Raw genomic sequence first — 27,764 nt, forward strand, 5'->3', positions numbered from 1 at the left:
TCAGGGTACAGGTAGGGAGTAGGGTCCTAGGGGGCCAGTTAGGATGGGGGCAGGGGTCCCAGGAGGGGGCAGTCAGGGGACAAGGAACGGGGGGAGGGTTGGAGGTTCTGAGGGGGGCGGGAAGTGGGAGGGGCGGGGCTAGGGCAGGACGGGGGCGGGGCTCCTCCCGTCCTCTTTTTTGCTTGCTGAAATATGGTAACCCTAACCTGGTCCCTTCTGTAGAACATACCTTATCGCAGCGGATTCCACGTGTGACCTGCAATGTGTAAAAGAATGAAACAGGGAGCGTGAGTACAGGAGCAGCCATCCAAAGGTGCTCACTCAAAGAATCAACCCATCAAAACACTGATTCTTTTCTTCCTTTAACTCTTCCATGGTTTGTTTGCTTCTCTCTAATCTTTTATTCTGTTTTACTCCCCCTAGTGTCAGTTCCTGGGAACTAAAATTCGGCAGAGTTCTTTTCCTTCAGGACTAAAGCATTCAGACAGCTGCAGAAAAGGAGCTGATAAGAGCCTTGGCAAGCAGGAAATGTTTCTTCAGCAGTTGGCCTTTCACAGGCCTTTTTTCCTCCCTCAAAGTAATTTTTAGCCAAACTATATTTTAGAAACATAGATTTTGCAAGAGCAGAGAAATTCAATACAACTCATTAGGTCTCAGTTTTTTCTTAAGGACTCTGATTCTCCTCTCACCTACACCAGTATAAACTGGGAGTAACTCCACTGGAGGCCAATAGTTTTACCTAGAGTTGCCCATAGGCCCGTATTATAAGAGCTGTCACTTATTTAAGTACGATACAGGCAAAATGTTATTTAATCAGTTCGGGATGCCTTTGATCCCCTATTTCAATGAGGATTGCCTCCTGGCTCGTTTTCGTACAGCCTTGCTGATTGCTGGTGAAAATGTGCCATTTATTTTTTCACTGGGCTCCACTAAGGGAACACTGTTCCCAGTGAAAAAAACCCCAGAACATAAGTCTGGCAGCAATACCGCACATGTCCCACTCTCACATGGCTGGGAGTGCAGCCAGGGCGGTACCCCGGGCCCTGCTCTGTGTGTTGGGTCCGGGTTCTTAACCTGCCGAAATTGTGCTGGTTCTCTGGGAAGCGGGACGGATCTGAGGTTCACCAGCGGGGACGGGTAAAGAGCAGGGACCTGGGAGGGGGAGGCAAAGGCTTCTGGGAGGGCTCCGTGTAAGGACTCATCTCGGTGCCGAGGATCATAAAGTGGAACAGACATGAGCGAACAAGGGGGGTGAGGAGCAGAGTTGTGCTAAGAAAACTGTCCAGTATTTCTGAAATACAGTGTTGGCAATCCTAGTTACACCAGTGTAGACTGGAATGAGAAGAGAATCAGGCCCTTTGTGTCCTTTTTCTACATGCAAACCAGTGGCAGCTCTAGCCATGATCCCTGGGTGCAAGTGTGCCCACAGAAATCAGGCCTGGATGCGCACTCACACAGGCAGGGCTGCCCACTGGGGAATGGGAGGGAGAAAGGGGTAGTTTGCCCCAAGCTCCCCATTTGAGAGGGCCCCCCAAATGATGGAGGGTGCCGCAGGAAGCCTCAAGCTAGCAGGGGGGTGAGAAGTGTGTGTGTGTGGGGGGGGAGGGGATGGTGCAGCCACTGAACTGGGAGGCTACATTTGCCCCTGTTTGCAAACTCCACACTTCTAGTATTTACTCCATAAACAGTCCCTCGATTTCAGTGAGATTCACGGAACAAGGGTCTACTCAACTTGAGCACGATGGCAGAATATGGCCCATAATGCTTTGCATTTCTATAGCAACTTTCATCCAAGTGCTTTATAAGCATGAATTACGCCCCACAGTTGCCCAGAATGACCCGTAAGGTATTATTTGCTTTTTTACAGAGATAAGTGACTTGCCCCACGTCACAAAAGTCCAGAGCAGATCTGGGAATAATGGCCCAGGACTCTGTGTGCAGTCATATTAGTGTAACTGAAGCCCCAAGCCCCAGCAGGTGCCTCCCGCGGGGCTGAAGCCCTGAGCCCTGGCAGGCGTACCCCAGCTCTCAAACTTCTGAAGATTGGCCTATGTGGCTTGGAGGGTCAGTAAGTTTGGCCACCCCTGTGATATAAATTAAATTAAACTAAATCAAATTAAAGTAGCCTTTTTTCTCTGAAATAGACTCTATGAACCAAGCAAAGCCACCGGTCTTGCGAACAGTTATACGCCTGTCTGACTTTACTTACATAGCTAGTCCCATTGAAGTTATGGAGCCGTAAGCATGTGATTAAAGCTATGCAAGTGTTTGCAGGATTAAGACCATAGTCATTTAAAAAAATGAACACAACTTTCTTTTGATTATGGCACCAAAATCTATCAGCTGAATGTAGAATGGGACATATTGCAAATGGATGTATTTCCCCATGTAAGATAAAACACGTTGGGATTATTCTCGCTGGCTAACAGAATACATCAGTGGTCACTCTATGTGTTGCACTCTCTCAACACATTTAGTGTGGTCAGAGTTAAATACATAGTAATGGTAGTATTTGTACAAGAGAAAGCATGACATCTGAGTTACAAGTTAGGATAGGAGTGTGGCTGTCAGGAATTGGATGTATGCATTATGAGTGATTCTAGATTTGACAAAGCATTTGCTATAGGAGATGGAGTCTGTGTGTCTTGGGGTAATATGATTGGCAAATCAAGTATGTGAAATGAGGTGCTGTGCAGGTTAATGTCTTAACTGGTGATTTCCTGGATGTTTGATGATTGCAATGATACAAAATGCATTTGAGCTACCTGTTTTTTAATGGGGCAATAATAAATGGGTTGGTGGTCGGAGGTTGATGGTTTCTTCCACACTGCTCTAGGTAGTGGGTATTTGAATGTAACAATTTTCTTGCCGTCACTCCAATACAGGCTAGTATAGGAGGATATACAGGCACTCATTAGCTGAGAAGTAACTAAAAAAGTCCATTCAGAGTCAGTTTGAAACAATAGTGCCTTTTTCTTAAGCTATGTATAAGCTCTCCCAGAAGTTATGTGCTTGATTCAGGAATCATGGGGTAAGGTTCTATGGCCTGTCTTATGCAGGAGTCCAAACTAGATGATTACCCCTTCTGGCCTTAACATCAATGATGCTATGAATCTGTGGCTTGCCGAAAATGAGCCGTGTTCAGGTGTGGGAGTTGAAATCGTGAGTATTTTTCATTTTGTTTTGTTTTTAAATTTATGTGTCTTTTAAGAGCATGTGGTTGGATGTTCCTCGACAAGTATTTGACATGTTTGTACCGTGGCAGCTCCAGGGAAGTGAAGAGCTCCTGCTCTGTTGCTGAAATCAGTGGTACCCAAGAGTCTTTGTCATATTCGGACATCTGTTCTAAGCAGTTACCCCCAGGACCATCTTGTTCTTCTCAGTTTGACAAAATGTATTTTCTTCTTCTGACTCAGCAAATGTTTGGGCTAATCCCAGGATTAGTGATCTAGGGCTACATCATGATAGCCCTTACGTGGCTGTGCAGCGCAGTAGGAAGGAATAAGGATTCTTCTCACCTTTGCAGCTGTGTAAGATCCAGACACAACTGCAACCCCAGCAGCCAAAGGCGCAGAGGAGTGGCAGCCCGGATGCTCTCCCAAGGTGCAAGGAGAGGCAAAGATTAGGTGGAACCATGGCTCTGCCACCCACCCATGCTAGCCAGTGGAACTGGCTGGCCACATGAGTGAAGTATGCTGCATCCTTCAACGGGGTATAACAAATTACTCTGTCCATCTCCCATACAAGCAGGGAGCCCCACAAGGAGTTGTGCATCTCTGAGGCACAGTGCCTCCCAGGGATCCTCTATGCACTGCCACTTACTATGGGCTGCATGCTTAGTAATGATCCTCCTTGGTGAAGCCAATAGAACTATGCTGACTGACACAGCTGAGGATCTGGCCTGATATATTTTGAGGTGGTATCATGTCCTCCCTCATGTGGAGCCAGAGCAGATAAGAGGTAATGGATAAAGTAGGGGGAGAGAGAGAGACATTTGACAGCAATGCTGGAATAGAGTCTGAATTGTGCTGTTGGAAAGGATCTGGAAGAGGTTAGCTGGAGAAGTACTAGCATCCACAGAAAGAAAGGTGGCAGCAACACAATGGCGACATTAGGAAAAGTGCAGGAGTAATTAGTGCAGGGTTCTCAAACTGGGGGTTGGGACCCCTCGGGGTCACAAGGCTATTACATGGCGGGTCGCGAGCTGTCAGCCTCCACCCCAAATCCCGCTTTGCCTCCAGCATTTATAATGGTATTAAATACTTTAAAAAGTGTTTTTAATTGATAAGGGGGGGTCGCACTCAGAGGCTTGCTATGTGAAAGGGGTCACCAGTACAAAAGTTTGAGAACCCCTGAGTTAGTGCATTCTGTGGTGGTGCTGGAGGAACCTACGACCAGATGACCTGAACAACTAGATTTGACTATGAATTGTTGTCGTAATTCTGTTTAAACCCTCATGTTTCCCAGGTCAGTGAAAATCTTGGTGTCCTCATTAAAGTGTGTGATGTAATAAATAAATAATAATAATAATAATACCTATCTCTTATACAGTACTTTTCATCAGTAGATGTCAACGCATTTTACAAAGAAGCTAAGTGGTATATCCCCATTTTACAGATTGGGAAACTGAGGCACTGTGATTATTTTTTCCCCCAAGGTCACTCAGCAGGCCAGAGTGAGAACCAGGACTAGAATACAGCTCTCCTGAGTCCCAGTCCAGTTCTCTAGCCACTAGGCAACATGGCCTCTGTATAGCAGGGATATTTAATTTTTGTTTGTTTCTGCAATATATATATGTGAATGGGTTGGGTAGTTAGTTCTGACTGCATTTGCACATTTATTTTTTATATATGGAGTCCTTTTGATTGTTCTCTAGTTTTTACTAAATATGTTTTTTCACGGTGACATGCATTATGTGGCACTTGACTGGGCTAAGGAGTATTATGCATTCAGCTTAATTTCTGGTATGTATGTTCAGAGAGTCTGTATTAGAAAATTACTTATGCCACCACACATGGCCTCCCTCCAATTCCCCCAGCGCTCAATAGGGAATTAGGCTCATCAGAGCAGGACTTCCCTCTTGCAGGGCAAAGGAAGTTTGTCAGACACAGAATGTGTCTCCTCATTAGCAGAAGTGCAAGCTCTCATGCTCTGCCTCAATGGGCAGTAACTCTTCTCCTCGCCTGCCCCCTATGTTTGATAGGGGCTAACGTATGGGGACAGGTAGGCAGAAGGGGAGTCTTGTAGCTGAAGCAGACCACAGGGGATTCACATTTTGTATTTCACAAACCTTCTGATGGGGAAAAGCAGCCCTGTTACCCTCCCACCCCTTCGGCCCTGTGGAACAGGAGAAGGCCTTGTGGGGAGAAGCTGTAGAGAAGCCCCTTTCTGTAGAGCAGCCTATGGCTCATCAGAGGGGACCTTTGCTCTGTCCAGCTTCCTATGGTTTGGCAGAGCAGAGCTCCTCACTGCAGGGCAACCTGTGGTTTGACAGAGCCAAGTCCCTCACATGTCCCCTTTAGAGGCCAACAGGAGGGGAGGGGATGACTTACTTTGGGGGTTCTCAAACTGGGGGGTCCCGAGGTTACTACATGGGGGGTCGCAAGCTGTCAACCTCCACCCCAGACTCCGCTTTGCCTCCAGCGTTTATAATGGTGTTAAATATATTTAAAAGTATTTTTAATTTGGGGGGGAGGTGGCGGTCGCACTCAGTGACTTGTTATATGAAAGGGGTCACAAGTAAAAAAGTTTGAGAGCCACTGACTTACATGGAGCTGTGTGGCAATAATTTATGAATACTGTATGTTGCACTAGTTATTGGGATGTTTACTGTGTGAATACAGGGGTTTAGTTTAATGGGGCTGTGAGGAGAAATAAGCAGGAAGCAAAAGAATGGCTCAGGGTAAGCCATTCTTCAGCAAACACTTGAGGATGATTAAGGGACAGTGGCAGAGTCCTTGGCACTGAGGATTCTGGCTTGACCTCCTACTAGTCTGGTTTTTAAGAAGTCTGAGGTTCCTCTGTAGAAGACCACTGGTCACAGACCCCCACAGAGGGAAGCACTGCAGGTGCCAGAACACAGCTGATACACAGGTGCTGTAGTCCAGGGCCCGGTCTAAGAGTGGGAGAATTGCGTGAGGAGTAAAGACACGAGGCTTGACAGCTGAGAGGATGCACTCAGTGAGACTAGAGAGGACAGAGGTGCAGCTAGTCCTGTAACCATGAGAGTGGGGAAGCCATGTGAGCAGTGGGATGTGCTGGAGGAGAGTTGAGGCTGGAATGGGGAGGGTAGCTCAGTCGGTATGCAGTGAAGTAGCAATATTTCAAGTGCTCCTTATGGGGGGTGAGCCAGGATGTGGAGGTTACAGTGGGGAAGTGAGAAAGTCACATGCGCTCAAGGGGATGAACAGGGCTGCTGGGGCCAGGGAGGAGAATGAATGGTAGGGTGGGAGGAGGCCAGCAGCCATTAACTACCCCTGTCATCAGGGACCTGATGAGCTTCCTGTGGATTTTCAGAGCGCAGGGCCGGAGCAGCAAACCACAAGGTGCCTTTGGACAGGAAAATCAGGGCAGGACTTGTGGTCTCTTGATTTCTTCTCCAGAGCATCTTCTCTGCCCTCCCACAGTCCTACAGCAGTCTGCCTGCACTCTAGCCTGCCCCCTGCCTCCTTGCTCTCAGGAATGGCAGGGATGTGTGTGAGGAGAGCCAGCCGATAGCTGATTGATCGGGGCAGTTCCAGTGGGGAATTAAGTTAGATGATGATTGTGACATGTCTGATCCAAACTGTGAACTTCATTTGGTTTTTTGCCTTCCATTTAGAGTGCTACGTGCCATTCTGTGTGGGACTCTCAGTGTGACCTTGAGAAGGTCAGTCTGTTCCACACGCTGCATTGCCAAGAAGGGATGATGAAAGAGCCATCAACTTTGAATGACACGTGAGGACTGGCCCGCCTCAGGGGACACAGGATTCCTTCATGTCGGACTCGCATGCCGAATTTTGCAGTCTGGGCACATGGCAAACAGCACCAGAGAGAGGGGATGCTCTCTGAAAATGTGGGGGCTATCCTCCACCACATGTCAGAAGCCCAGCTGGAGGGAGGGAGGGAGGGAGAGAGAGAGAGAGAGTAAGAGGGACTCTGCCTGAAAAGCTGACCAGACCTTTGACTCACAGAAGGGGTCAGATCGGACAGGGGAAGTGTGCCTTGGGACTGTTGGTTGTTTTGCAAAGATCTGTAACTCTCTTGTGCTTTCCTGAAAGTAAAAGTGACATGTGTTCCTTACTTGCCTGACACGTTGTCCTGGAAGGGGTTAGTTAAGAAGCTCAGAGCGCTCATAGTAAGGTAGAGCTCTCAGTGACTGGGGGCTCAGGAAGGCTGGGGCACTGATTTGGGGAATTCAAGAGTCTGGGCTGTGGAGCCCCATATCCCAAGGAAAGGTGGCGGACATGGCATTGGTGCTGAGAGTGTGCCAAAGACCCAGAGCTAGGAACAGTGGCCTGGCTCTAACCAGACCCAGGGGGCTTAGAAGTGCATGGGATCCGGCGGTCAGGTCCCCTCAGCAGAGTGGTGTCCATCCAGAGAAGGGGATGGTGCCAGTGACAAATAAAGGAATAAAGGGGATAACTCAATATTTAAGAAATAAGCCACTTTTCAAATGTAATATGTGTGTGTGTGTGTGTGTGTGTGTGTGTGTGTGTGTGTGTGTGTGAGAGAGAGAGAGAGAGAGAGCGAGAGAGAGAGAGAGAGAGAGAGAGAGTCTGATGGAAAATCTGATGGAAAATTCAGTTGGCCTCTGAAGAATTTATCTGCTACACATGGAAAGTAAATTCACTCGTCAATTGTGAAATGGAGGGATTACAAATCCTGCTTTCAGTGGAAATCTCAACCCAGCCTGAACTTTGGTGTTGCTACCGATGCCTCCATAATTTCACTGCTTCAAATGCAGCTGAGGTGGATAGTGGTTGTAAGCAGTTTCTAGCTGCTGACTATTCAGTGGCCTGTGTGAAATGACTTCAATCCATTTCCTTATGGAAAGGTGTCCCCATCACAATGGGCATTACCCTCACATTGGGAGTATCCACAGAGAGGAGGACATTCAGCTGAAAACGTTAAAATCCACAAAACAGCTATAGTGTGTGTTGAAATAACAGCAAATTCCTGGCCCCATCTTGCTCTCTTTGTGTAAAATAGGGTGACCAGATGTCCCGATTTTAAAGGGACAGTGCCGATTTTTGGGTCTTTATCTTATATAGACTCCTGTTACCCTCCCACCCCGTCCCGATTTTTCACATTTGCTGTCTGGTCACCCTAGTGTAAAATCTCATTCACCACCTGCCCCACATCACGGGAATGAACTTTGAGAGAAAGAAAATTCCTCTGTAGGTGTATTTTTGGTATCTAGCTATTCCGAGTGCTCTTCTCTGAGAACTTGTTTACAGTATAGTATGTGTCAGCCTCTTAAACAGATACGATTTCAATGAATGATATAGCTGCTGAGATTTTAGCCCTCACTTGGGTATAGATGGAATGTATACTGCTGTGTGTGAATAGTTTGTACAGTATATTAGTCAAGGCATGCATTGCAAAGCCCAGTGTCTTTCACAGAGTGTGGGATACTGGCCAAGAGTCAGAACCATCTTTCTGTGCCATATTAAATCAAATGCTAGAGGAAGTTTCAACTCATGGAGAAAACAGATCCCAACATGGCATCTTGATTAAAGTGGAGGCTAATTGGATTACGATGGCAGGTAGCATTGTGGGACATGTCTTCTAGAGACAGCACCTCCATGTTAGAAATGTAGGTGACCATGAGCCACTTTGTAGAACTCCATGGATCACATTTGACCTGTAGGTGGTGCTTTGTCCACCCTTGATATAAGCAGAGTATGTACATTGCAATAGAGTAAATTGTGTATGTTGTAGTGTTATATAGAGAATGGTATGCTTTTTGCTGTTGAATTATCTCTTGCATCTATTTCAAGGGGGATTTGCTTTTCCTTGGAGCTTGTTTTTATTTACAGTACTATAAGAAATATGTGGTAGCCAAGGACTTAACCATTCTGACTATGCTAGGTTAGGAGAAACAGGATACTAGGGGATTTGGTGCATTACATGTGCCTAAAATGAATAGACAGATATGCTGCACTCCATGGTCACAAAAGCACAATCCTGTACCACTTGGCCTACAGGACAAAGAATCTCCATTAGCTGTTAGTGCTATAGGGACTATGACACAGAAATGAGCAGTTCTGATTCCCATCCAGTAGTAGGTATATGATGCATACTCAAATGAATTCCACATGCTCATGTGTTAGTCAAAGGAATGGTAAACATGCTGCAACTCCATAACTCACAAGAGCAAGCTGTATCTCACCAGCCTTACTGGCAATGCCACAGGTCCTAGCAAAGGCAGCAGTTACCTTGGAAGAAACGAGATGGAAAAACAGATAACATTCAGAGGCTATTCCTAGTAGCAGAAAAGAAAAGAAAAAAAATCCTTGCCGGGCTTGGCAGTTGGATTATGCAGCTGCCAAGTTCCTTGCCTCCTTCCTCAAATATCCCAATGACTTGTGCACTGCATTTAAAATACGATCTCATACTGAGTGATTTACATTGGTGATTGATGATTGATACAATGAGCTGTATGGGGGGAGGGCGGTGTATGTGTTGTTCAGGATTTGTTGAGTCAACAAAGTCCTGCTGGCTATTGCAAAGGTTTTAAAATACGTATATTTTCTTTCTATGTAAATAATCTGTCCCTCTGTCCTTCTCCTTGCCTCTGTCTGTCTCTTTCTTTGTCTCTTTCTGTCAGAATAAATCTGTCTGCCATGTACTGTAGTTAACTCAAAATACTGCCAACATTAAATGTGCCCAGACATTTTTATTAATGCATTAAACTTGCATGATATTTTAGGCATTATAATTTACCAAGCTTACACCAAGATGGCATTTGAAACTGATGTGAGCTATTAATTTTTTTTTTAAATGACACCTAATAATTGTCAGTTGACACCGAAATGACTGTTTCGTTAACTGACAGCATGATGTCTAAAACCTTTTAGGCTTTCAAAGTATTAGTAAATATCCCATACCCATCGTGTTTACAGGCATCTCATTATGAATTTACTGCTTAAATAATGATATGTACCTGTGTAAATAAAGGGGCAAATGCTGTTAGTTACTTCCTAATGAACTGCCAGTGTGATTTTGGGCCGCATACACTTTAAGGCATGTCTCTCTCACTGCTTATCTAGTGCTTATCTATCCAGGGATGTGATTCTGGAAACTATAATACCCGAAAGATGTTGACATATTGTGGGAAATTCAGATGAATTCTACAAATAAGTTCAAGGGGCTGGAATGATTGACTTTCAGGAGGAGTGGAAGTGAACTAAATACTTTGGCTGGTGTAAATTGGTGTAGATCCATGGACTTTAATGGAATTCTAATTTCCCCCAGTTAAGAATATGGTCCAGGGAGTGAGAGAAATTATTTTCTGTGAGGCATAATAAGAAGTAGTGGGTTGGAATTAAAAGAAAAATTAGGCTGAACACAGATTTGGGGACACTTTATCAGTTGGATTAAGCTGCTCTACATCAGTGGTTCTCAACCAGGAGTACACATACCCCTGGGGATATGCAGAGGTCTTCCAGGGGGTACTCAACTCATCTAGATCAGTGTTTCTCAACCTGCGGATTGCAGCCCCCAGGAGGGCACAGGATGGGTTTGGGGGGTTGCAAGTGCAGGGCTGGCATTAGGGGATGGAAAGCAGGGCAACTGCCCAGGGTCCCACATCACTGGGGGCCCTGTGAAGCAATGTTCCCTCTAATTTTTCCCATCCATGCGCGGATTAATTTTATTATGTGCACCATATGTGATGTGTGGCAAGGTTGGGGCCAAGGGGTTAGAGTTTGGGAGGGGGCTCAGGGCTGGGTCAGGGGGTTAGGGTAGGGGAGGATGAGGGCTCCAGCTGGGGGTGCGGGCTCTGGGGTGGGGCCGGAGATGAAGGGTTTGGGGTGCAAGCTACTCCGGGGCTGCAGCGGGGAGAGAAGACTCCCCGCAGCACTCTCTCCCTCAGCAGTGCCTGGGCTGAGGGAGAGCATCTCTTTCAGTCGCTCTGGGGCTGGGGCCAGGGGAGAGACGTTTCTCCCCACCGCAGCCCCGAAGCTGGGAGAGAGAGGTGTCTCACCCCGTGTAGCCCCAGGGCTGGGGGGGAGAGGCGTTTCTCCTCGCCGCGCTGCAGCCCCAGGGCTGGGGGAGTTGCTGCAGCCCTGCATACCCCAAGCATCCCCATCATCACTCCCACCTCACCCCACTGTCCCCAGCTACCACCTATTCCCCACCTCACCCCACTGCCATCTTATAGATTCATAGATTCATAGATTCTAGGACTGGAAGGGACCTCGAGAGGTCATCGAGTCCAGTCCCCTGCCCGCATGGCAGGACCAAATACTGTCTAGACCATCCCTGATAGACATTTATCTAACCTACTCTTAAATATCTCCAGAGATGGAGATTCCACAACCTCCCTAGGCAATTTATTCCAGTGTTTAACCACCCTGACAGTTAGGAACTTTTTCCTAATGTCCAACCTAGACCTCCCTTGCTGCCGTTTAAACCCATTGCTTCTGGTTCTATCCATAGAGGCTAAGGTGAACAAGTTTTCTCCCTCCTCCTTATGACACCCTTTTAGATACCTGAAAACTGCTATCATGTCCCCTCTCAGTCTTCTCTTTTCCAAACTAAACAAACCCAATTCTTTCAGCCTTCCTTCTTAGGTCATGTTCTCTAGACCTTTAATCATTCTTGTTGCTCTTCTCTGGACCCTTTCCAATTTCTCCACATCTTTTTTAAAATGCGGCGCCCAGAACTGGACACAATACTCCAGCTGAGGCCTAACCAGAGCAGAGTAGAGCGGAAGAATGACTTCTCGTGTCTTGCTCACAACACACCTGTTAATACTGTGACGGGTTGGATCACAGAAACCCCCTTGGGAGCTGCCACCCGATGTGCAAAGACTGCCCCTGCTCCTGTTTTCCCTGCCAGCTCAGGACTTCTTGCACCCTGTCTTGCTGAGCCAGACACTCCTGTTTGGCTCCACACACAGATCCAGGGTCTGAATCTCCTGTCCCAAAGCTGCAAGTTTACCTGAAAACAGCTCGCAGTAGCGTGCTTGTCTTTAGCACTCAGATGCCCAACTCCCAGTGGGGTCTAAACCCAGATAAATCCGTTTTACCCTGTATAAAGCTTATGCAGGGCAAACTCATAAATTGTTCGCCCTCTATAACACTGATAGAGAGATATGCACAGTTGTTTGCTCCCCCAGGTATTAATACATACTCTGAGTGAATTACTAAATAAAAAGTGATTTTATTAAATACAGACAGTAGGATTTAAGTGGTTCAAAGTAGTAACAGACAGAACAAAGTAAGTCACCAAGCAAAATAAAATAAAATGCGCAAATCTATGCCTAATCAAACTAAATACAGATAATCTCACCCTCAGAGATGTTTCAGTAAGTTTTTCTCAGACTGGACACCTTCTAGGCCTGGGCACAATTCTTTCCCCTGGTACAGCTCTTGTTGCAGCTCAGGTGGTAGCTAGGGGATTCTTCATGATGGCTTCCCTCCCTCTCTGTTCTCTTCCCCCCTTTATATATCTTTTGCATAAGGCGGGAACTCTTTGTCTCTCTGGGTTTCCACCCCCCCTCACTGGAAAAGCACCAGGTTAAAGATGGATTCCAGTTCAGGTGACATGATCACATGTCACTGCAAGACTTCATTACTCACTTGCCAGCACACACATATACAGGAAGACTCACAGGTAAATACAGCCATCTGCAGACAATGGGAGTAATCAAGATTCCAAACCATCATTAATGGTCCACACTTTACACAATTACAATAGGTCCTCAGAGTTACATTTTATATTTCTAGTTTTAGATACAAGAGTGGTACATTTATACAAATCAGATGATCATACTCAATAGATTATAAGCTTTGTAATGATACCTTACAAGAGACCTTTTGCATGAAGCATATCCCAGTTACGTTACATTCACTTATTACCGTATTTTCTCTAAAACCAGCTCAGTTACATTATATTGACTTATTATCAAGTTTTTATAAAACCATATAGACTGCACAATGTCACAAATACATCCCAGGATCATGTTTGCTTTTTTTGCAACAGCATCACACTGTTGACTCATATTTAGCTTGTGGTCCACTATAACCCCTAGATCCCTTTCTGCCGTACTCCTTCCCATTCTGTATGTGTGAAACTGATTTTTCCTTCCTAAGTAGAGCACTTTGCATTTGTCTTTGTTAAACTTCATCCTGTTTAACTCAGACCATTTCTCCAATTTGTCCAGATCATTTTGAATTATGACCCTGTCCTCCAAAGCAGTTGCAATCCCTCCCAGTTTGGTATCATCCGCAAACTTAATAAGCGTACTTTCTATGCCAATATCTAAGTCGTTGATGAAGATATTGAACAGAGCCGGTCCCAAAACAGACCCCTGCGGTACCCCACTCGTTACGCCTTTCCAGCAGGATTTGGAACCATTAATAACAACTCTCTGAGTACGGTTATCCAGCCAGTTATGCACCCACCTTATAGTAGCCCCATCTAAATTGTATTTGCACAGTTTATCGATAAGAACATCATGCGAGACTGTATCAAATGCCTTACTAAAGTCTAGGTATACCATATCCACAGCTTCTCCCTTATCCACAAGGCTCGTTATCCTATCGAAGAAAGCTATCAGATTGGTTTGACATGATTTGTTCTTCACAAATCCATGCTGGCTGTTCCCTATCACCTTACCACCTTCCAAGTGTTTGCAGATGATTTCCTTAATTACTTGCTCCATTATCTTCCCTGGCACAGAAGTTAAACTAACTATCTTCTAGGCCCACCTGTGGCCACGCCCCTGAGTGCAGTGTGCACACCTGTGCGGCTCTGCTAATTAAATATGCAGCCCTTGGTGGCCTCCTGCGTGGCTGCACATGTGCGCACCTTAGAGGGAACATAGCCATGAAGCTAAGTTACCTGTTTCAGCCCTGACGCCTGAGGCTCAGACTTCAGACAAGACTCACAAGTGAAAAACAGGCCCAAGTATCACACTGAAATGTAAGTACAATATTTATATTCCAATTGATTTATTTCATAATTATATGGGAAAAATTAGAAAGTCAGCACTTTGTCAGTAATAGTGTGCTGTGACACTTTCGTATTTTTATGTCTGATTTTGTAAGCAAGTAGTTTCTAAGTAAGGTGAAACTTGGGGCACACAAGGCAAATCAGCCTCCTGAAAGGAGTATAGTTATCAGGAAAAGTTGAGAACCACTGCTCTACACTAACCCCTCCAGCTGGGTGATCACCAGTAACTAAATTTCAGAACTATTCATATTACAGGTTGCCTGCTATCCCGGTTGCTCTTCGACACAGACCTGGAACTGTTGGCATGCACAAGCCAGGGCTGTGTGGATATAATTAGTATTAAGACTGGGCATATAGAACAAAAAATTATGTTGTATTCGGATACTGCACTGGTTCTACTCTCTAACCTACAAAGGTCCATAACCAAATTATTAGAATTCATTGAAAGGTTCAGGGGCTTGTCCAGATGGGTGGTGGGTATAATAGGCCAGGGGAGTGAGGAGGCGAGCTGTGGGCTGGGGGGTCTGGCAGGGGAGTGAGGAGGCGAGCGGCGGGCATGGACTCTCGTGGCAGGCACGGGGGTCTGGCAGGGTAGTAAGGAGGTGAGCAGCGGGCGGGCGGGTGGGTGGTGAGGAGGTACATGGGAAGAGACGGTGGGGAGGGGCTAAGCAGGGAGTGGGTGGAGCAGTGATGGGCCAATTTAGTATGCCACCCAAATTCCACCTTCTTCTTGCATAGAGTTCCCAGTCTGGGGGAATCCCATGCTAAAAACTGGGGGGAAGATAAAGTGGAAAACTGGATGGAATGTGGCATGCAATATATATCCCACTTAATAACTGAAGTTCGGATTACACCACTGACCTCTCCACAACCCCAATACAACATGCCAAGTACTGCAGTATGGCAACACATTCAGATCTGTCATCTCAGAATTTGGCCTGGAAGCACCTGCGCTGTCCAAAGTGCCTGAACTCCTCCAGTTTTGCAGAGAGCTATACTATTTCCCCAGACTGGCAGCTATGCTGTGTGACAGCCTAATAACACATCAAAGAGTTCATATAGTTGCAATGAGGCCAAAATAGACCAAAGAACCAGCAATCAATATCTCACCCCCATAGGGGAATACAGCAATCAGAAAAAGAAATGACCTTGGGCCTCTCTTTATGTCTCATTCAACAAAAATATCCTCTTTAGGGGGTATTGGTCACCACAAAGACTTTACAAAATTAAAGCTGCCCCCGAAGATCTATGTTGGAGGTGTGAGGATGGAGGAGCTACACTTGCCTATGTGTTTGGGACGTGCCCAATTGTTTCAAGCTTCTGGGATGGCATTAAGACCTGAATTAACGTGGTCCTAAAGACTTTGCTCGACTTACAGCAGATACCTGCACACTGGGTCGTGCAAAGGGCAAACCCCAGAAAAAATTGACTCCATCTGGGACAGTTTCCTGGCGACTAAAGATCCCTGCAGGCAGTCCAGATAAAAAGCAGGAGATAAATCCATATGCTCCCTCCCCATCCCCTCTCCTCTTAGGGTATGTCGGCACTGGAGCCGGAAGGTATCATTTCCAGCTCAAGGAGACATATCCGTACTAGCTGTGATTGAGCTAGGATGCTAAAAATAGACATGGAGCAAGAGGGACCAGCTGTCCTGAGTACAGTTTCAGCTGAAACCCTAGGCACATGCTCAGAGCAGCTAGTCCCCCCCTGCCACTCACACTCCACTTGAGCTGTAAATCACACCTGCCAGCTCCAGTGAAAGAGCTCTCATATTATTTGGATATGCTCCAATAAGGAGAAAAGAGGTTGAGAGAGGTTTTTTGTTTTGTTTTGTGAGACTGGTGCAGAAGGCAGAGAAGAAAAGTGTGAAATTGATTTTATATTTGACATTTAAAATCCAGGCTTTCCCCAGTGGTATCTAGCCATCAGAATTATTTCCTCTTCAACACTCAGCACACTTTGGATAATATATACAGTTGAGTGAATATTAATTATGCAAAATGCTATGACATACTGATATAGCTCAGGTAGTGTGGTGCAGCAACCATCTGATACTGGTTTGGTGGCCTCAATCTAGTTGGCAATGGTCATGACAAAACCATTATCACAACTGCCTCCTTCTCTTTGTTTGTAGCCTCACAGCCAGGCCAGGGCCTCAGTGACACTATTTAACTCTCATATGACACTTTTCACCTGTAGGTCTCAGAGCACTTTATAAGGAGCAAGGTCATTGTCCTCATTTCCAGCTGAGGGAACTGGACATGCAAGCTAGGTTAGTGACCTACCCCAGATCTGAAACTCCCGCATCCCAAAATGCTGGGAAATGTGACCGGACCCTGCTTCCATAATGTGAGGAAACAAAAGCCTGGATCGTAACAGCCTTGAACTCTGGGACAGTCAGGATAGGAAGCTGAGCTGTGTGACTCTCACCTATTCAGTTTGTAACTGAACATGCCTCATCCTTCCAGCCTGCAGGGAGAAACTCCCCCATATGTCATGCATGTGTGTGTACAGAAAATATTTGATTAAATTTGAGAAAACTCTGATAGTTGATAACTTTTTGAACTCTACTTGCCCAGAAGTGATTAACAAAGATTCTCCCAGGCAGTTCAGAGGCTTTGTCCCATATTCTGGCGGGGTCAGGCTAAGTCACTGAATCTCTGACATGTGTGCTGCTCTTTCTGGTGGCGTAGGAAAGGCCGGCTACACTTGTTCCTATCCAGAAGAAGGAACATATGTGCACATTAGCTCTGGATGAACTACGGTTTTCAGTTGAGTTTGGATCTTAACATGAGTTATAGGCCTAAAGCATGCAACCAAAAAGAATGAGATCACAAGAAAGAGGCATTGTTTGTGCTAAACTTGTAGTTTACAAGGAAATACCAGTGTTATCTGATTTAAGGTTTGGGTTGAGGTAATAGAAATAAAGAAAATATAGTTAATTGGGCCCCAGGTGCAGTAAATAATTGTTTTGTTTAGTTTATTATAAAGAAATGTATAGTTTAGGAGTTAGAAAGGAATATGGTAAAATGAGAGAAGAAGGAAACCTTGAGAAGAAAGGGGCCCAGCCATGTATCTTGTCTTAACAAAACCAGAGGGCAGGATTCCACCGTAAAACTCCTAGCTTTAGCTAAGGTCCAGTAACTGGCAGTGACATCACTTGTGTATAAAACAGCCAGGTTTTCTAGGGGCTCTTTGTCAGAGCTTTTCCTTACCCCTCTGGATAGGGAGACCAGATGTCCCGATTTTATAGGGACAGTCCCAGTTTTGGGGTCTTTTTCTTATATAGTCTCCTGTTACCCCCCACCCCGTCCCGATTTTTCACACTTGCTGTCTGGTCACCCTACCGCTGGAGGACACTGTGATGGGACGGCACCTCCCAGGCTTGATCCTGTTGTGGGTATTTTGGCCAGTGCTTATAACTGAATTGCTGTTGGGTACAGAATATGGGTAGATAGGCTGAGTCATGTTAATCCTTAATAAACTGATTAGGTGCTGAGCACTCTGGCGAGGTACTGAGTTCCGCTGACTCACGTTCAAGGCAATAGGAGATCAATGCCTCCCAGGACTGGGTCCATAACGTTGCACTGCAGCAGCTAAACACTAAAAAACACCAATCAGGTCATGCCTACCCCAGCCATTGAAGGATTGTTATGGTTGTGAGGTGGATTCAAGCTGTAAATGGTCAGCAGAGAATACCCCTTGTGGAAGGCAACACCTTACTGGCATAAAGCTAGCATAGCCAACTCTGGTGCCAGCCAACCCCCCCATCCCCAGAGTAGGGTGTACCTCATCCAGTGCACTAAATGCCCCAATAACATGGATGAAACCAGACAATCACTATGCTCTCCAGTGAACTCGCACAGAAAAATTATAAAAGACAAAAACATCCTTATCACTTGTGGGTGATCACTTCTCACAAAGCGACCACTCCATAGCTGACCTCTCAGTTCTCATCCTCAAAGGAAACCTGCACAACATCTTCACAAGATGAGCTTCAATTCATAACTCTGCTGGACACTCAAAACCGTGGACTTAACAGAGTTTTATGGTTGTATGGCTCATTCCAACAATTTGTAACACATCCCGCTGCTTGCTAGCCCTTAATTGCTCACTCCATTGTAAGTGGTCTCTTCCAATATGTGTGAACCCCTTCTGTTTAACAATCTGTCCAACCTTGTATTTTGCTGTGACATTCAGGTTACCTTCTTCAGACTTGAAGAAGAGCTCTGTGAAGCTCGAAAGCTCGTCCCTTCCACCAACAGAAGTTGGTCCAATAAAAGATATTATCTCACCTACCTTGTCTCTCTCAATTGTTTCCATAGCAGTCAGGCACCCAACCTGTTCAGGCTCATATGTAATTCCCACTAGGCATCTATCTGCATCTTTAGGTGACTAAATAGAGCTGGTCAGAAAATTTTCTGTGGTAGAATGAAGTTCCATTAAAATAAAAATGATTCACAAAACTGTGTCAATTTTGCTGAAATTTTGTTTTGGAGAAAAAAGGGGGGGAAAGTCCCATTTCAACATTTTCAAAGCAAAACATTTTTATTTTTCCTTTCAAAAGTTTGGTTTGAATTTTAGTATTCTGTGTTATATTATATATTATAATATCATAGGAAAAAATCATTTATATTCTGTTTTTTTTTTAATATATTTTTTTTTGCAGAATTTTGAAATTTTGGGATTTTGTTCCTAATTGGACTGAAAAAATTCTCAGCAAAATGGAATTTCCATTCTCAGTACAACTCTACTAAATGCCTTTGGAAATCTCACCCTTAGTGATTTACATACAGGTTTGTATCCTTTATATATTTCTATCTAAAGCACCGTCGCAGTAATACATGTAGGAAGAGGGGAATTTGAACTTTACATTTTGCATGCCAAAACACTATAGAAACTGCTGACAGCAATGACCCTTACCTTTTATCCACTCTGTTGTCTGAATCTGAAGAGAGAGCAGTAAGAGAAGGTGGTTATGTGAGATACCAGGGATAGAACTGACATCAAAGGGACTGTTGTCTCACAATGAATAGCAGGATCAAGCCCCATATAAACTATAATATATTATAAAATTCCAAATTCTTTCTGAACCCTTTAATTTGGAACCTTTGATATTCTGCTTCATCAAGACTGCGCATGAGCTAATATCACAGCTTATCAGCCCCAAATGCAGTGAAAAACAATTCTGAGAACAAATATGTGATGATCAGGGAATTAGGAGGAATGGACGTAATTTTTTAAAGCTGTTATATAGCAGCAATAAGAGAAATTTAGGCCTCCCCCTTAACAGCAAATCTTCAGTGTCTATACAGAGTTAAGTTCTCCTTTAAAAGACCCATATTTACACTAAATAGCATAGAATCAAGTTACCTACCTTAGAAGAAAGGGGTGAGACCCTAGCAGGATCTGACCCTGTGGTTTCAGACTGTCTATTGCCACTCTGAAGGTGATGCCACTAAACCAGTGGTTTTCAACCTGTGGTCCGCGGACCCCTGGGGGACCACAGACTATGTCTAAGGAGTCCGCAAAAGGTTGTCATTATCATACAGTTGTGGTCTTCAACCTGTGGGGGGTGGACCGCAGACTGTGTCTAAGATTTCCAAAGGATCCGCACCGTCATTCGAAATGTTTTAGGGGTCCGCAAATGAAAAAAGGTTGAAAACCACTTGCATTAAGCCCCTGTACTGAGGTAGGTGGTGGGACTGGTGTTGGAGCTACTTGTCCTGCAGTGCTATTGACCTAACAGGCTTAGGTGGCTGTACCGTTGGCAAAGCCTTTACTTCTGTTGATTGCATGAGGATTACCACCGTATTCCAACCACAGAAGCAAATGTTTTCAAATGCAGGCTATGGATGGCCAAGCAAATACACAGCCATGCTCTCATTCTTTCTCTCTGTGAACATTCCAAGGTCTTTCACAATATTTTCCTTTTTAATACGTGGCATGGTTTTCATGGCACAAACTGGCTACCTGCTTAAAATTTCCCTTCATCTAAACAGAGGCTAGATTAGCATCAGTTCCCTGCATGACTGACAAATTGTGCTTCACCTGCTACTGGGCATGTAAATGTCCACGTGGAATTAATCACAAAAATGTCATCGAAGAGAGTACCTGCTTGGGTCCAGGGCCACACAATAATTACATTTCCATCAGAGGCGGGGCCTTTTATCTGTTTTTCCATGATCATGTTACAAGAAATTGCATCATGACTCCATTTTGTGCTATAATGCAATTCAAGATGCCTTTTTTAATAGAAGGTGGCTTGGGAAAGGTATTAAAGATCAATATTTTGTAATTCAAGACAACACAAGTTTTCAGGCTATGAGGCTGAGAAGGTTTTTTCCAAGGATTCCCTCAGCTCTAGGGTATCTGGATCTGGGATACTGGTTGAGACCCAGCTCTGCAGTGCTTGGGACATAAGACTTCCAAGAAAAATCCCCTCTAACCCATGCTCTGGCTATTGGAGGTGCTGACAAGTAAAACAGCTCCTGAGATCTTGTACTTCTTAAAAATCCCACAGGTCTTTTTGCAAGAGTAGGGCTGTTAAAACTGGTATTCTGGAAAAATTTCAATCTAAGTAAATATTTTCTGCCGCCTCATCTCTCACTATAGTTGTAGCAGGGTTTGGTATTCCTCCTTATTCCTTGCTCTCAACTGCTGTGGAGTGTTGCTGTGTGCTATTATCAAGTCCTGCACCAGAGCTGATTGCATTTCAACAGTGGGAGAAATTATCTTTTTCTTTACTCTGTGTTTTAGTTCGTAAAGTGTTTTGGAATCCGGGTTGAGAGGTGCTCTGTGCAGAGGATGTATGCCAATGAGCCACAGTCTGCCCCCAGGGAAGTCAATGGGTCAACATCTCCCCACAGGGAAGTGAGTGGGGCAAATTATGCTCTCTTTTAAAGTGCTGTATATTCACATGAAAGGGGACAGTTTCAGCTCAGTTTCACTTTAAGATTTTGGGTTTGAACTCAACACTCTGGGCGCCCTATGAAGCCGTGTGGTCTGAAACCAAAGGAAGTGTGGGTCCCAAGAGCTATGAAGTCAGACCACAGAGCTTTTCTCTGCCCTAAATAATGCAGCCAGTAAAAGCATGCATTCCTGCAGCAACTGGCATCCCAGAGAACCCAACAGCATCTTACAAGCCAAGGTCCTGTTCCTGCTCTCATTAGAAGTCAGTGGGAGTTTTGCCAGACATATACCTTGATGGAAGTTACAGGAATCAGACAGTGCCTTCTGAGTAGGAAGGCTGGAATCAGTACAGTGGGGGAAGTGGAAATTCTGGTCAGGATGCTTGTGCAGGCCCCTACTCATAGCTAACATGCCATGGGATCTTTAATGTACATGCAGAGCAGATAGAGCCCTTTTTAAAAAAAAGTCTCCTCCAAAAGATGCTTACACAATATGGAATGTGATTTCTTTTCCTTGGAAAGCTGAGTTGACCATGTCATGATTCAAACATGGGGGTCTATGGATACCAGGGATTTCAAATCTGAAATTCACACCCCTTTTCAAACACAATTCCCTTTGCAGCTCCACCCAGCAGATACTCTGCTCTTACTATACACAGATCTACTCTGACCAAGGGAGCAGAGTAATGGAGTTTAGATTTGCTCTGTTGATGGGTGAGAAGAATTTCCCTAGTCAGAAAGCAAGAGTATGTTTCTCTTACCTACAAAGTCATTGTCAGTCAATTGCCTTTTGATCATGCAGATCTTTAGTGCTAAAAAACCAATTGCTAGGAAGACTCCCAGGGTAACTCCTATGATAACATACTTGGGGTCTGCAAGAAGAAATGAAAATAAATCACTGAATACATATTATTAAATAATAAAATATTTGGTCTTTTGGGAGTGTGGTGGGGGGACATAGGACAAAGATTCCAAAATTAACCTGAGCCCTATTCTTGGCAAATGGCGACTGTATTAGAATAAGTTGAATGTGTAGGGCTATCTAGTGACCCTCCTCAGCCACACACCCGCAGTGCTAATTCACACCTCCCACTCCCACAGTAGAACTGTGCTCATTGGAACTGGTGATTGGGGGACCCATGTCAGGTTGCTGAACTTTGTGAACCAGTGAATAAATGAACAACCTTCAGTCAGACATGGGGTCAGTAGAAGAGCCCGCGTGGGCTAGAGATGAGGCTGGTGGCTTCTACTTCAGGAGACAATGGTGCTGTTCCTGACTCTGCCATTGGCATTCCATGTGACCTTGTCTATTTGGATTGTAAGGTCTTTGGGGCAGGGACTGTCTGTAACTGTGTATTTTGTACAGCACATAACATAATGGGACATCAAGCTGGTTTGGGGCCTAGCTACTACGTTAATATTAATAGTAATTTAAAAAGCCAGGCTATGGCATCACTGTGCGTCATGTCTTTCTGTTCTCAATTGTATTTCAGTTTTAATTATAATAATATTTCCTGGGATACTAGTAAGTGGCTTTGTAAAAGTCAGGAAGGCTTGGAGCCATGAGCCCCCAACTCAACAACTCTGCTATTAGAATTTTTGCTGAAGGGAGAGAGCAGCATTTTTAGATGTGACTTACGAAGCACATACTGGTTCTACTCTGTTTAAAGATCAGGTTCACAGACTGTATACTGCCCCTGTTCATAGTCTTTGGGGTTCCAGTCTGCATTCCCGTTACTCTAATTAAAACAAAAAGTCTAAAATCCTTGAAATATAGTTGTTGCTGTTACTGCATTTTCTTAGTTCCTGGCTCCCACCTCTATACAGACGGTAACATCCTGAGATGGACTCACCTATCGCCTCCTCCTCAGATGTTCCAGAGGCAGAGACCTTTGCTCTCCAGAAATCTGAAATAAAAGTGATTTGACCTGTCAGAATATATAGGAGAATGTATTGTATCCTGCTAGTGACTGTACTTACCTGATAAATAGAGCTGGAACGAATCATGCTAGGCTACAACATATAAGCATGTGATCAATTAATAGCCGTACATAGGGTTTATAAATGGATCTAAGACCTTGTTGAGCAGAGATTATCAGAATGATATTTAATGGGGACATCCCTGAAGAACTGGCATCAGCCTTTCCATTCTACAAGTCTGTAGGCTACTCGCATGGGAGACAAGTCTGAAATGTCGTCATTCCCACTGGAAACAAAAGAGAGATGCCAAATCTGATGACTATTAAAACATCTTGGGAAAGGCAGATCCATCCTTTCCCACAAAGCCATGTGTGGCCTACATTCTGAACTATCAGCTTTTGCAAAACAGAAAATATCCACTGTTTTGCATGGACAATTTCAAAGGGGAAAAAAATTAACATTTCCCACTAAAAAAAAGTTCACAATTTCCCCCTGCCCCTCCAGATTTTGGTCTTTCATTGAAAATTTCTAATGAAATGAAAATTTTCTGCAAAAACTTTGGTTTAGGAAAAAAGGCTATTTTTGCTAGAACATTTCCAACTAGCGCTGCTCAGAATGACAGCAGTGGCACCTGACGGCGTCAGGCACACAGACACTGAGATGGGATTTTTATGCAGATTTTAAAAAGTGCACATAAGGAATCATTCCTCCTCACTGTGTTTTGCGAAGGGTGCAACTCTTGTCTCCTTTACCGAGATGCTAATAACAGAGGAAGGGCTCCAGACCTGGAGGCCTGGATTAATCTCAGTGATTGACAATGGATTTATGCTGGAACAAATCTAGCCCTGCATATTAAGGTTCCAGAAAATCTTGAGATTGGCTTTAAAAATCACGAGATTTTATGTCATATAAATGTCAGATTCTTTTCGAGCCCTCAGTGTTTACATTTTAAAACTTTATTCTGCACTCAGGAGGGCTGTAAACTTACTTTTAAAAAATTATTTGTTTTCCTATTGTAGTCACATGACTCCAGGAGCTGAGGCTTCATGAAAAACACCTATGATAAACCCGCAAGAGTGGACAACACTGCATGACCAGTGTCCCAGTTACAAAAAAGGAAATTAAAATGATGTTGAAAGGCTCTAAGGGAGGAAAGGGTGTGGAACACTTAGGTTTTAATTTAGAAACCAAAGAGCTAACTTAATTCGCTTTGCTTCAGCATGTGAACTTATTTCATTATAAATATAAAAAAAGCCTTCCTTCTACCCATCCCCTTAATTATTCTTTCTGCTCATATGAAGAATGTTTTAAATTCAAACATAATAAAAGTAATATTGTATTACTTTTATTATCCTAATGATCATAATACAGAGACCTTCATGTCTGCTTTCTAATGGAATTAAACTGGTGGTGGATTATGTGTTTTATGGCAGGAATCATATTTTACATGGCATATTTCATGTAGGTCAGTTTAATATATAGAGATTTAATTATTAGTTTCTTTTTAAAAAGGGAGGGACGGAGGCCTCTGGAAGCCCATAGGAATTGGGATGATGCTTTCAATTCATACGCTTCCATATAGATTCGATGAAGATTTAATAATAGCTAGTGGGTGCTGTTTAAATACCATTTGCTTCTGAGTTTAATTTCACTTAAATATAAAACAATCGGGTTGTTTTCTTCCACGTGACAAGAGCTGTGTCATGGAGCCCACGTCTGAAACCATGTATTGCTCGCATGTTTGTTGCAACCCACAAAATCAGCTTTGGTTTTTTGAAATGTTTGCATCTTCTCAGCAGAAATGGGATAGAACAGAGGGAATAGCTTTGAATACCCCCCAAATTCTGGAGAAGTCCAGATCCAGCTTTACGACTGGCTGCCATCTCTATAATGTGCCACACATAACTCCCAGATCTGAATCCCCCATAATTTTGGAAATAGTTAGATCTTGATCATAACTTTGCAACTTTACAGAACTATCTCTGGTTTTGAGCGACCACTGGAACATTTTCAAGCAACCTTGGGCCAACTGATAGTCGCTGGTCCTGTTCCCTTCACTACCCAACTCACGTGCAATATGCAATTTGCACAATAATGCAAATTATTTATTTATTTGTATTGTGGTGGTACCCAGGAGCCCCTGTCATTGATCAGGAGCCCCTTGTGCTTGGAAAACCAGAACAAGCAGAATAGAAAGATAGTCCCTGCCCCAAGGAGCTCACAATCTGTCTTATAAGGGTTTAACTCAGCAGCTTTAACTGATTGTTGCTCTATGTTCTTGTTTGAACCTGAAATCCAGCCTGACATTCGTGTGAAACCACCCAACTTGAAAGAAAAGGAAAAGGTTTGACTATGTCATGAGCACAAAGAGTGAGACCTGAATTTCCAGTCTAGATGGATTGCATTTTAGATTAAAGAAAACAACAAAGAAAGAAAGAACAAATGTAATGTCTCTATGAGGGGACCAGAGCATCTCTGTCTGTAAGAACCTCCACTGTGAATGCTCTCCCCATCCCAGCAGACCTTAAATATAAAGGGGCAGAATACAGAGAACAGAATCATAGCTAAATGCCCCCACCGTGAACTTCTGCAATGTGAAATGGCCCCTTGTGTACAGCTCTGCTGGTGAATTTCACTGTGTACGTGTGTCCCTGGGCCAAGGTGCAGAGAAAACTAGGGTTCCGTGGTGCACTGTGATGTGTGGACTGGCGCTGGAGGAAACATCAATAGTTCATCCCTCACATCTCAGTGCTGAACAATAACGTGAAAAATAAACCATGTCAATTGTTCCCACGTCATCATCTGGCCGTGAATTGTATCAATATGATGCCTCACCTCTCACACCAATCAGCACTTTCTCCAGCCTCTTTTCTCCTATTGTTTTCTAGTCCCTTGAGAACTTTTCCCTCTTTACCTTTTCAGATCTCTCCCTCCCTCCCATTCTTCACTGCATTCCAGCAAACAACAGATGGCCTCGTGGCATCTCAGTAGCCACCACTGGCATGTGGTCAATGCTGTTAATGCTGGGGAAAGCAAGTGGGTAGAAGGGGAGAGAGAGGCAGAGGCCTGGAAGATTGAGAGGTGCGGGGAAAGGCAAACAGCAAACCTTGAGTGGGCAGACAACTTTGGAGACAAATATAGACTATCCCTGGAGATGAAGGGGAGAGAGAAATCCAGGGGGGGATGGAAATAATTCCTGAGCTATTAGAAAAAGGAAAATATTTGGGCAAGGTACCATGGCATTTGCACACCAAGAATACAACAACTAGACCAATGGGTTGGTTCATGAGTCAGGCACTATTGATGTCCAGGCAAACTGAGTCCTTCCTCCTTCATCATTATGGGCCATATGTTAACACCTACCCAGAGACAGGAATCTGGGCCCCTCCCTAGCTTTATCTGCACTGGAGAGATGTGGCATTGGCTACAGCAGTACAAGTAACACACATACACCCTGTTAACGCCCCTTGCATCTTCTCTGAAGGACTTACAATGCTGCATGGTGCCATTGCAATGGAGCAAGTCACAGTGCAGTGCTGTGTGGAGGGCAGTTGAATTAGAATGCTCTGTGTACATGTAGGACTGCTGCAAGTTGCACTGGGGTAACTCTCTGAGGCTAATGAGTTTCCTGTGATTACTCCCATTGAGAAGGAGGGCTGGGGCGTGTTCCCCTGCAAGGGCTGTTGCCCCCAGTAGCAGCAGATGACTCCCCAATCCCGTAAATCAATAGAAACGAGACTAATCTGCATATTGGCTGAGTGTTTTTGCATGAGCTGCAGGCTCTGCTCTGCCCTTAGTAGGGCTCTTCCTCACATGTCCCCGCAATGTGCCTCAGTGTCCCCATGTGTAAAATGGGGCTGGATAATCCTAGCCCGTCTCATGAGAGGGCTGCTGTGAGAGCAAATGTGTCTGATGCTGGCAGATGCTCTGAGAACACCCAGAAAACTTTATGTTCTGCATGTCAAAAGTGGGCATGTGAATTGCTAAGCAAGGTATATGGAGAGGTAAGAAAGGGGCTTGCACACAGAATGCACATAGACTATTGCTTTTTAATTACACTGTAAGTGAAATCCCTAGGAGAACGGTCTGCAGCCATCAGCTATCTCACCAGCAGAGAAGCAGGTATGTAACTGAACTGTGCCTTTTGTTTTGTCATGTCCGATCCCTCATATATCTGCTGCACTCCGGCTATGAAACTCTGTCTAGAAAGCTCAGCGAAGTAACATCACCCCCCTCGATAAATATTCCCTTTCCATTTTGCACAGAAATAAACTTTAAAACCCAGCACACACACAATCTGGCTGAGAAATAAACAGCACCAGCACGATCAAGAAATAAACAGTACAGCAGCACCCCATAGCTTAAATATTTAGCCTGTAGAAAGAAAGGGAAAGGAAACACATTGGATCACTTACATAAGAGAAGCAGAAACGTAGTTAGGACAGGAATCCAGCTTGTCAGGAAGATCATTGTACCTTTCAGTGACCCAACAATTTCACCTAAACTTGCTGGATTTCTTTCTTTTGCAGTGTGGAAAAACAACAACCAACTCAGATCACGTGTTTGTGATAGGAAACAGCAGCCACATCCTGAGTATCTGTGTGTTTGCAAATATATCAGTTCCCTTTTTTGGATTTAAAAGGTAGCAATAATGTCCCTGCTTGAAAGTGGCATGCAAATGGTGCATTGCAAACAGCTTCAGGCCAATACAGAACTCTTGCTTATTTAGCATAACCTGACGTATCAACAGGTTTTTCCTCGAAGCAATGA

The 27,764-nt window shown here is 44.4% G+C and overlaps 1 protein-coding gene and 1 long non-coding RNA gene across 4 annotated transcripts; one reads left to right on the plus strand and one right to left on the minus strand.

Moving 5' to 3' along the window:
- Positions 1–168: 168 nt before the first annotated feature.
- On the minus strand, positions 169–27,764 carry TMEM273 (transmembrane protein 273). Of its 3 annotated transcripts, none has more exons than XR_004646548.1 (6): positions 27,410–27,759; positions 22,928–22,981; positions 21,836–21,946; positions 19,087–19,111; positions 9,354–9,419; positions 180–256 (listed from the first exon to the last, which is right to left on the minus strand). XR_004646548.1 is itself a non-coding variant. In XM_034776808.1 (6 exons), the coding sequence occupies exons 1-5, from the start codon at positions 27,462–27,464 to the stop codon at positions 9,416–9,418; spliced, it is 249 nt and encodes an 82-aa protein (XP_034632699.1). In that variant the 5' UTR covers positions 27,465–27,760; the 3' UTR covers positions 238–256; positions 9,374–9,415. The 3 variants fall into 3 exon arrangements, 2 of the variants coding, with proteins under 2 accessions (XP_034632698.1, XP_034632699.1); XM_034776808.1 differs by having other exon boundaries at positions 238–256; positions 9,374–9,419; positions 27,410–27,760; XM_034776807.1 differs by lacking the exon at positions 9,354–9,419 and having other exon boundaries at positions 169–256; positions 27,410–27,764.
- LOC117880537 lies at positions 190–7,281 on the plus strand. Its single transcript, XR_004646549.1, has 3 exons — positions 190–313; positions 3,060–3,162; positions 6,821–7,281. It is a non-coding gene; the product is annotated as an uncharacterized LOC117880537 (long non-coding RNA).

The sequence above is a fragment of the Trachemys scripta genome, chromosome 7 (assembly GCF_013100865.1).
Source record: "Trachemys scripta elegans isolate TJP31775 chromosome 7, CAS_Tse_1.0, whole genome shotgun sequence".
Taxonomy (NCBI): domain Eukaryota; kingdom Metazoa; phylum Chordata; order Testudines; family Emydidae; genus Trachemys; species Trachemys scripta.

What these genes read in the sequence shown, in the direction of transcription:
- TMEM273 (XM_034776807.1), bottom strand. Translation starts at nt 27,464, where the DNA reads ATGATCTTCCTGACAAGCTGGATTCCTGTCCTAACTACGTTTCTGCTT. An exon ending in TACGTTTCTGCTTCTCTTAT is followed by an intron (nt 22,982 to 27,409) that starts GTAAGTGATCCA and finishes CTTTTATTTCAG; the next exon opens with ATTTCTGGAGAGCAAAGGTC. An exon ending in GACAACAGAGTGGATAAAAG is followed by an intron (nt 257 to 19,086) that starts GTAAGGGTCATT and finishes TACACATTGCAG; the next exon opens with GTCACACGTGGAATCCGCTG.